This window comes from Geospiza fortis, unplaced genomic scaffold (genome assembly GCF_000277835.1).
Source record: "Geospiza fortis unplaced genomic scaffold, GeoFor_1.0 scaffold183, whole genome shotgun sequence".
In the NCBI taxonomy this organism is placed as follows: Eukaryota; Metazoa; Chordata; class Aves; order Passeriformes; family Thraupidae; genus Geospiza; species Geospiza fortis.
This window is the reverse complement of record NW_005054447.1, coordinates 769,903-779,097: the sequence shown is the minus strand read 5'-3', so window position 1 is coordinate 779,097 and position 9,195 is coordinate 769,903. Positions and strand designations below refer to the sequence as shown.

General features: G+C 55.9%; 2 protein-coding genes across 2 annotated transcripts in view; one reads left to right on the top strand and one right to left on the bottom strand.

Moving 5' to 3' along the window:
• The window catches only part of BACE1 (beta-secretase 1), an 11,009-nt gene extending 10,722 nt beyond the window's left edge, over positions 1 to 287 (bottom strand). Inside the window, exon 1 of the mRNA XM_031062392.1 lies at positions 261 to 287. Within this exon, the coding sequence (XP_030918252.1) occupies positions 261 to 287 (27 nt within the window). The remainder of the gene's footprint in view (positions 1 to 260) is intronic.
• Positions 288 to 1,481: 1,194 nt separating this feature from the next.
• Positions 1,482 to 9,195, top strand: part of CEP164 (centrosomal protein 164) — a 28,337-nt gene continuing 20,623 nt past the window's right edge. Inside the window, exons 1-6 of the mRNA XM_031062406.1 lie at positions 1,482 to 1,575; positions 1,841 to 1,952; positions 2,272 to 2,506; positions 2,921 to 3,079; positions 3,764 to 3,892; positions 4,203 to 4,280. Coding sequence (XP_030918266.1) covers positions 1,497 to 1,575; positions 1,841 to 1,952; positions 2,272 to 2,506; positions 2,921 to 3,079; positions 3,764 to 3,892; positions 4,203 to 4,280 — 792 coding nt within the window. The 5' untranslated portion in view covers positions 1,482 to 1,496. The remainder of the gene's footprint in view (positions 1,576 to 1,840; positions 1,953 to 2,271; positions 2,507 to 2,920; positions 3,080 to 3,763; positions 3,893 to 4,202; positions 4,281 to 9,195) is intronic.

Sequence of the window (9,195 nt, the reverse complement as noted above, 5' to 3'; positions counted from 1 at the left end):
GGGAGCGGCCCCGCGCCGCGCGGTTCCGGCCTCGCCGCACGCGGGCTGCGGGCTGTGCGAGTGTCGCGTGGGTGCTGTCGTGATACGGGCGAGAATGGCTTTTTTTCCTACTTTTTCAACTACCCTATCAACCAAAGCTGTTTGTTCTCCTTGCTCGCCGCGCTTTTTCCGTGACTTCAGGCTGGCGCGGCGGTGGCTGCACTGAGGCTTCGGTTCTGTTTGCGCGGAGCTATAGAACGGTTTTTTGGGTTGGAACGGACCTGAAAATCATCCACTTCCACCTCCATGGCGTGGGCATCGGCCTTCCACTATCCTAGCTCTCTCCACGCCCCCCATCCAACCTGGCTTTGAACACTTCCAGGCATGGGGCAGCCACAACTTCTCTGGGCACCCTGTGCCTGGGTCTCCCCACCCTCACCGGAAAGAATTCCCTCCCCAGATCTCACCTAAATCGTCCTCTTTTAGTTTAAAGCCGTTCCCCCTTGTCCCCATCTATTGTAGCTGCCCCTCAAGCACTGAAAGGTCGCTCTGAGGTCCCCCCATTCGTGGCGAGGCAGATTCTCCAGGAGAGGAGTGAGCCCATCATTCATCCCCCAGTGCCAACGCCAGGGATGGGAGACGGGGCTGAGATAGTTTTGGGAGAGGAAAATAAGAACAGGAGGCCCTGAGTGAGGTGCCCACACCCAAAAGCTCTGACTGGGGACGTTTGGGAGGGGGAGAGGTGCGAGCTCCGTGGTGCTGGTGTGGTTTGGATCTCCTGAGGATATCTTCACCTGGAAGTGCCGGGATTAGTTGCTGCTTCTGAGACTTTATGTAAGAGTTATAAATACAGAGCGGGCTGAGGGCACGGGGAGGTGGAGAGGGCAGTGCTGGCCGTGTCACAGGTGCTGATCCTGCTCTGGTGCTGTCACTGCGGGTACCTGGCGGGCACCACAACCCCCTGAGTCTCACAAGGAAAGCAGAGGAATGCTTTTTGCGCTGAGAATTGGGGGGGTTTAGGCTGGAATGCTTGACCTTGGTGTTCAGTTGTGTGTTTGAGCAGCAGCTGTGGTCCCAATGTGGCCACACAGAGCCCCTGGTGAGGGTGTTTGGGGTGAGCTGGTGAATTCCAGCTGTGAACCGTGCTGGATGGGCTGGAAGGGCCCAGCCGTGGTGAGCTCTGGGAGTTCAATCACAAAGCAATGCTTTGGGAGGGGTGCTTGCTTTCTCTTCCTTCCCTGTCTCATTTCAGCTTATTTTTTACCTGGTTAGAAAGTGCCTGAAGCATCTTTCCTGTAGGACCTGTGAGGCCCGGGGGATGTGATTGTAACTGTGTCCAGTTCAGCTCTGCTCTCCGTTTCCACAGCCCGTGGCAGTGCGTGTGGAGGCTCTCTGGTTCAGTTTTGCTGGGTGTGCTGCAGCAGAAGGGCTCTGCCATGTGCTGGGAGTGAGGAATTGCCTTTCCTGAGGGCAGGTGTGACTCTGAGTGGTTCCTCCCCGTGCCAGGTGTGGCGCCCATGGCAGGAGCCGTGCGCATTGGGGACCAGCTCATTCTGGAAGAGGACTACAATGAATCCTACGTTCCCAAGGAGCAGGGTGAGTGAGCCCACCTTCCCCGGGGCTGGGAGGGGGGATACGGGCACACAGGTCACTTCCAGGGGTGTTCAGAACCCAGGGGATTTTAGCAGAGCTGAATGTCACTTCATGGTGTCACTGCCCCTGTCCCCAGCCTGGCTCCGCAGGCACACAGGGCTCTGCTGCTGGCCTTGCCTCGGGATTTCCCAGTGTGCCCACAGCTTTGGCTGAGGAGGGTGGCTCTGCTGGGTGGACCAAGCTCACAGACTGCTCTCTGTTTCCGCAGAAATCCGGGATTTTGCGCCAACAATCGGGATTGACCCCGACAAGGAGTCGGAGCTGCTGTGGCTGGCCAGGGAGTGCCTGGTGACCCCAATGCCCCCCGAGTGGAAGGCCTGGTGAGAGCTCTGGCAGCTGCTGTGCTGGGCATTCCCAGTGCCAGGACAAGGGGAACGGCTCCAGCTGGCGGAGGATTGGGGTTGGTGGGGTATCAGGAGCTCAGGGTGGCAGAAGAAAGGGAAGAACTGTTTGGGAAGCTGGGTATGACATCCTGGGAGAGCTGCTTCCCTCACTGGTACATTTGTGGCCTCCTGGACACATCACACTCCTCTTCCCTGGGCTTCAGGTGCTCCCACCATCAGCAGAGGTGTTCTGGCCTGTGCAGCTGTATTTTTAATTTGTGCTCTTTCACCTTTCCCTGCTGTTTTTGCCCTGCAGCCAGGATATTGCAGGGGGTGACATCTATTTCTTCAACTTTGAGAGTGGCCTCTCCACGTGGGAGCACCCCTGTGATGAGCACTACAAGCAGCTGGTCATCAGGGAGAGGGAGAAGCTGCTGGCACGGGGCAGCCTGAAGAAGGAAAAGAAGGAGAAAAAAGAGAAGAAGGGCAAGAAGGACAAGAAAGAGAAGAAGAAGGACAAGAAGGAGAAGCAGCTCCTGAAGCAACTCCCTGTGAGTGGGATCTGCCTGCAGTGCTCTGGGGAGGGCTGGGCAGGGATGACAAGGACACAAAGTGCTTTGTGACCCCAGCCCGGGTGATGGGCAGTGAATCAGCTGGGTGGGAGCACTGGGGACAGAATCACCTTTGAGTTTGGCTGTGAGACACTCTGTGGTAAACACCCACTCCTGGTGTGTCTGGGAGGGAGGGCAGTATTCAGGACCCACTCAGATGGGTCAGGCATTTGGAAAGCAGAGCGTGTGAGTGACTCAGACCCTGTTTCCCCACCTGTCCCATGTGTGAGTGTGGGGTCTCTGAGCAGGGCTGGTCCCACAGCCCCTGTTTGCCCAGGGGAGCTCCTTGTCCCGCTCCAGGGGCAGGAGTGTGAGCTGTGCTGTCCTGGCAGTGACCTCCCTGTGCTCCTGCAGCCCCCAGGCTCGCAGCTGGCCCCCATCCAGCCCCCCCTGGGCAGCCTCTCTCCTCTCCGTGGCCTCACCCCACACCCATCCGTCGCCCTTCGTGGGGCCCTGAGCCTGGACCTGGGGAACGTGGTGGACTCCAGCCTCGCCCCCAAGGAAGGAACGCTGGTGAGGCTCCCTCTCCCCTGGGAATGTGCCCTGGAAGCACACTGCAAAGGGTCACTGGCGTGGGGACACTTAAATGACAGGATTTGTGATCTTCTGTCAGTTTGGAAATGCTGTTGTATGTTAAAAAACTCTATTTCTTTTCTTCTTCTAGTGCTAAATTAGTGGTGAGCTTTCTTCTGCTGTCTTTGGCAGAATTGAAAGAATTGTTTCAATAACTATTGAAGAGGAAAAAAAGTGTGTTGAGTTTTAGTAGGATTTGGCGCCCTAATGAAGTATGACAAACAGTGCAGATAATGCAATTTGATAAACTATTTTCACTCTTCTATTTGAGAATAAAATTTAAAGAACTATTGTCCTGCTGAGTGTAAGGTTTACAACCATGTAGAATGCTTTGTTTATTTATTACTAGAAAGTGACCTGAGGGTCAATAAAACTTGTTAAATGGGAAGAAATGGACCCTTTAAAGGAAGCCAATGTTAAATGGGAAGAAATTGACCCTTTAAAGGAAGCCAAAGCAAAATATGTGCAAAACATAGATATAAACATCTTGAAAAGTAAACAAAGATGTTTAGCGGTAGGAAACTGACCTCCCTGCCAGAACCCAGCAGCTCAGTGTCTCAGTGGTCTGTACCTCCCCTTTCCTGTTGTCTGACCCCTCCCTTCCCTGGCTCCTGGCCTTCACAGCCTGCAGAGGTCCCAAAGCCCACCAGCCACACCAAGAACCTGCTGGATTTGATCTGTGAAGAGAAAAGTTCCTTGAACGTGGCCGTGCCAGAGAAATGGAGAAATGAAGAGGAAGACAGTGAAAATGAGGTATTTGTGTGCCCTGGCTGTAGGCAGAGTGCTGGAGCCTCCTGGTGCTCCTCTGGGAGTGGCTGTTCCATTTGCCCCTGGGCTCTCATTTGTGCTCTCTTTTCCTCATTTGTGCTGCTTGGTCCCCAAAATCATCTGATCCTATTTTCACATGGAATCCCTATGAGTGAGCATCTGCCATGGGGTCGTTGCAAGGTGAATTGGCTGTAGGTGCATTGCCATGGCTCTGCTGCCCAATTTCACTGCTGGGGAACCCTCCTGTGGCATTGCACAGGTCAGAACTCAATTTTGGCCATTTTTTTTTTTTTAGAGTTTCCCTGGGACCTCCAGGCTGTTAAAAAACGTGTACCTGGATGTTGAAGCCCTGGCAGGCAGCTTTGACTTTGAGGTAAGACCAGGGTGCTGGGATGGGCAGGGGAGGCTGCCCAGGGGACAGAGGCACTGCCAGGGGATGGGACTGCAGGAACAGTGCCAGAGGGACGAGTTTCCTGTGAGAGGAACGACCTGGAGCAGAGAAAAAGAGAGGAAGGCTCAGCAGCAGGGCTGGGGGAAGCCAGGTGTGGCCCACAGGGGACAGTGGGGTGGGCATTGAAGGGACATTTGTGCCTGGGGTGGTTGTGCTTTGGTACCTGGGATTGAGGATACATCTTTGCCCAGGCTGGAGCTCTGCTTCATCCTCAGACAGGGAAAATAAAGGCAGGTGGGTGGAGGTGGCAGGGGGAAATCTGCTTTTCTAGGGAACAGCAGGAAAAGGCTCTGGGGGCAGAGGGGCTGCTGCACTTGGTGTGGAGGAAGGCTCAGTGAGGAAGAGGCACCTCCATTCTGCTCTCTGTTTGTCAGGGCTATGGAGGAAGGCTCAGTGAGGAAGAGGCACCTCCATTCTGCTCTCTGTTCATCAGGGGTGTGGAGGAAGGCTCAGTGAGGAAGAGGCACCTCCATTCTGCTGTCAGGGCTGTGGAGGAAGGCTCAGTGAGGAAGAGGCACCTCCATTCTGTTTGTCAGGGCTATGGAGGAAGGCTCCTTGGCAGCTGAAGCTGCAGGGCTGGCCCTGGGGAGGGGAGAGGGGAACATTCCCTGTGGGAATGCTCTGCTGCTGTCCCCACAGGAACCCTCACGGGGGCTGCACGTGGCCCCTTCTCTGTGCCAACACAAAACCTGTTCTTCTTTCTTTTCTCTCTACTGCTAAACCCCGTGGCTGAGGCTCAGAGCATGCAGTGCAGCCAAGGCCCTGAGCAGGGGCTGTGCTTTCCCTGCGCTTCCTTAGCTGGGATCAGGCTTAGCATGACAAGGGCACAATGGGAAGTGCGTTGTAAGCAGCTCTGGTGATTTGGCCCGACTGTTTGTGCTGACATTAATCCTTTCTCACCGCTTTGAAAATCCTGTTCCAGTATCTGAAAGGCAAATTAATTTCTTTTAAAGTGTTTTAGAGTATTTTCCTTATCCTTTTCACGGCGCAGGAAAATTAAGCTGTAAAGTACTTTGCTGGAGAACCTATTCAGGGTGCTGGGCAGGATCTGCAAAGGCTTATGCTGAAGTGGATGTGACAAAGAGAGCCCTGAGTCTCTCATCTCCAGACAACAGCAGCCCGTGGGGGCCCAGTTCCTCACTGAAATGTTAATGTCTGCAGGAACAAAGATCTGCCTTGGCATTTCAGTGCCGTGGGGATGGGGCTCTGGGAATCCATTATGGAATGGCAATTGCTGCCCAGCAGCCAGGCTGTTCACCCACATGGGTGATAGCCGAGTCCTGATAAGGCAGCAGTGCCCGACTGGAAAACAGAATTCCCCTGTAGCTCCATGAGATGGCAGTAGAAAAGCATCCCTAGGAGCAGCCTCTCTCCAAAGCAGCAAAGCAGCAGACGAGGGTTTGTGTAGCAAGTCCTAAGCAGTAATGGGTGAAATAATGAAAAAACTGCTTCGTGTAGCCCGTGGTCAGGGTTGGATGCCTGTATTTGAAGGACATAGGAGGTTTTAGTGACTTGCTGAGCCAGGATGTTGGGTGGAGCAGAGGCAGCATCAGACACAGCTCACAGGGAGCTCAGAGCTGGGAAGAGTCTGCAGGAGCAGTTCATGGAGCTGGCCAGCAGGAAAAGCAGCACTGAAGCATCCCACAGCTTGATGTTTGGGAATCTGGGCCTGTGAGTCCCTTTCTGCTCTAGGGCTGCGGGTGGTGGGTGCTGACCTGTCCTGGGTGGGCAAACCCTCCAGCCTGGGAAGGTGCTGTGGGGAATCCTGCAAGCGGCTGTGTCCCCCCACTAGGAGAACAGCAAGGAGGAGCAGGAGGAGCGTGGCAGCCCTTCGTCAGCTGGTGCTGCTGGTGCTGCTGGTGCTGCTCCCCAGCCCCACGGGAGCCCTGAGGAGGAGGCTGCCAGCCTGGGAGAGGTGACAGTGGCTCCCTGGCATCCCTGCCCTGCTTGCACGGTGCCACCCAGGCTTTGCATGCAGTAGGCAGCTGCTGGTGTTGTGGTGTGTGTCTGCAGCTGCTTGGCTTGTTTCTGGTGCTGGTTAAAGTTTAATGCTGCTCACTGGGAGCAGTGATTTGATAGGATTTCCCATCACTTAGTGCTACTCAGGGTGGGTGGAATGTTACAGCTTGTGAAAAGATCACCCAAAGCCAGTGATAACCCAGCTGACTTGTCCAGCTCTGAAATCCAGAGAAAATCTGGAAAGTCTCTAGAAAATCCCATGGAAAGTCTTGCTGCAGGAGAAAAAACCTCCCTCCTGCTCCTGTGGGTCTGACTAGCACAGGTCTCTCCTCTGCAGAGTTGCATTTGTGATCATCAAGGTGTGAGGCTAACAAAAGGATTGCCTGTTATTGCCATTGAAACAGGATTCTGCCAGCCAGAGAGATTATTCTGGGATATCTCAGTAGCTCAGGTGAACCTGCCTGGGGAGAAGTCCTTTTGTGTGCACACCATTGCTGGCACATTCTGGGCTGTGTGTGATCCTGTGTTCAGGCATCAGAGCCCTGCTTGGCCCCGTTTGGGATATCCTGGACGCTGCCAGGTGCCCTGCTGGGATGTCCTCAGGAGAACTCTGGAGCAAGTTGTGCAAAAGGAGCAAAACTTTCCAGCCACCCCAATCCCCATAAAAGGGGAAGCACTAAAGGAGGGTGGCTGAAGAACTTCCCTGTGCCCACCTTCCTCTGGCTCCTGCTGTGCCCAGGAGCCTGGTGTGGTGGTTGGTGACCCTGGGACTCTGCTGCCAGGGCTGGGAGCTGTCAGTGCCAGGGGATTGCAGCTGAGCCCCAGAGCTGCAGGGATTTTGGGAAGTGCCTGGGGTTGGGCCCCTCTGCCCTCCCCATGCTGCTGGATGCTCTGCCAGCCCCGGGGAGGTGTGGCAGAGCAGTGACACACTCAGGACGAGCTCCAGGAGCGCAGCAGCCCTGGCCTGGGAGCTGGGAGCGTTCCAGAGGCACTCTGATAAAAATACACAGCTAAAATATGCGCTCAGTGTACAGAACACGGCGTGCACAGGAGGCAGGCCCTGTTTGACGAGGCACCGTGGCATTAATAAAACAGTGAGGAAGTGGGACGTGCCAGCAGCTCTGTGTGCATGCTGATGCTGATGAGGGAGCCTTCCCCTGGCTGTTCCCCTCTCCCTGGGCAGTGCTGTGGCCTCCCCTGTGCTGGGAGAGGCAGTGGAACCTTTGGGTGACTAAGCTTTGATTTGGGGCTGTTTTTCCCCCATCTCTCAGCCTCCTGTATTAGTCACGGGCTCTTTCTGAGCTCTGAGTGCTGCCTTCAGTCCGTGCCCACCCTCCAGTCTGTCCCTCTGGAGGGTGGGATGGAGATCCTGCTGCTCTCCTCTGCTTGAAATGTCAGGCAGAAGTGAAATGTCCTGTCGTGCTCTCTTTCAAATTTCCACCTCTCACCAGACAGATCCGATGTGGGAGCATAAATGGGCCTGCAGTGGGGCACGTGGGGGCTCACAGGGGCTGGTGGCCTTGCACAGCCCCTCTTATCCACTGTGAATAAAAAACAACAGATCACAAAAAGTCAGAGCCCAAGAAATGAGTGAGGTTATGTCAGTGGAGTCCCTTGCCTTGGAACGGGACTGTGTGGAAAGAAATCCAACAGGTCTTGAAGTCACCCAAAGATTTGTGATTGTGCTGCTTGCTGTAGGAGAGCCTGCGCTGTTCCCGACTCCTGCATCCCCCAGGGAGAATATTGGGTCTATAATTGTGTTTGACTTGCTACCTAGAAGGAATCCTTAAAATCGAGGCACCCTGAAGAAGTGGCAGAGTCTTCCCTGGATTCTGGAGCTGCGTGCCCCCCGTCTGCAGCTCAGCTCCTCTCTGGGGAGGCTGGCAGCAGCCTGTGTGCCCAGGCACAGCTGCAGGAGCCTGCTGGGGACCTGGCAGTGCACGGAGAAGATGCTGAGGTGGAAGGAGACGCCTCTGCAGCTGAGGAGCTGCCTCTGTCTGAGGGGGAGAGGAGCAGAGCAGGGCTGGAGGTGCCCAGCTGTGCCGGGCAGCCCCGAGCTGCCCCTCTGGCTGTGGAGGGGACAGATCAGCCAGCCAGCCTGGCTGCCACTGCGGACACCCTGTCCTGTGCAGAGAAGGCGCTGCAGGAAGAGAGGGAAGAAGCAGCAGCTGATTCAGTATCAGAGGACAGGCTGGATGATGGCAAAGTAAGAGTCCTGCCTGTGTGCTTTTGGTGTTGGCTGTTCCCATCGCCTCGTCAGGCCCTGACTCAGGACAGCTCTTGGAGCACTGTCTGCTTTCCTGTGCAGCCAGCCCAAACCTTTCCTGGTCGGCAGGGCAGTCATTCCTGGCGGGGCACGAGTGCTCTGAATCCCCAGCTGGGCACCTTCAGGGCTGAGCTGGGCAATCCTTCCCTCGTGCACACACCACAGGCAGCCGCAGGCAGAGCCCAGGGTGTGTTCTGAGTCTGGAGGAGGAGCAGCCCCGGCCTCCAGCGCCTGTGCTGGGCCAGCAGGGCTGATAATGAAGCTCACACGGAGCCCAGCTGCCCGTGCTGCTTTGTTTCTCTCCTGCTGTGTTTCTCCCAGCTTGCTCCGAGCTGCGCTCGCGGCTCCGCGCGAGGTGAGAGCTGGGAGTGGGGCAGAGCCCAGGGCTGGTTCTGGAGCTGGTTCTGGAGCTGGGAGCACAGATTCTGGGAGCACAGACCCTCCCAGCCCTCGCAGTGTGTGAGGAGAGCTGCAGCAGCAGGGCTGGGGCTGTGTCACACGCTGCCTGGGCTGCCAGAGCCGCGCTGCCCGCCCGTGCCCACGCTCCAGGGCAGGATCCCTGCCAGAATTCGGGCTCTGATGGACGATCTCTCTGCGATCCGGCTGCCTTCC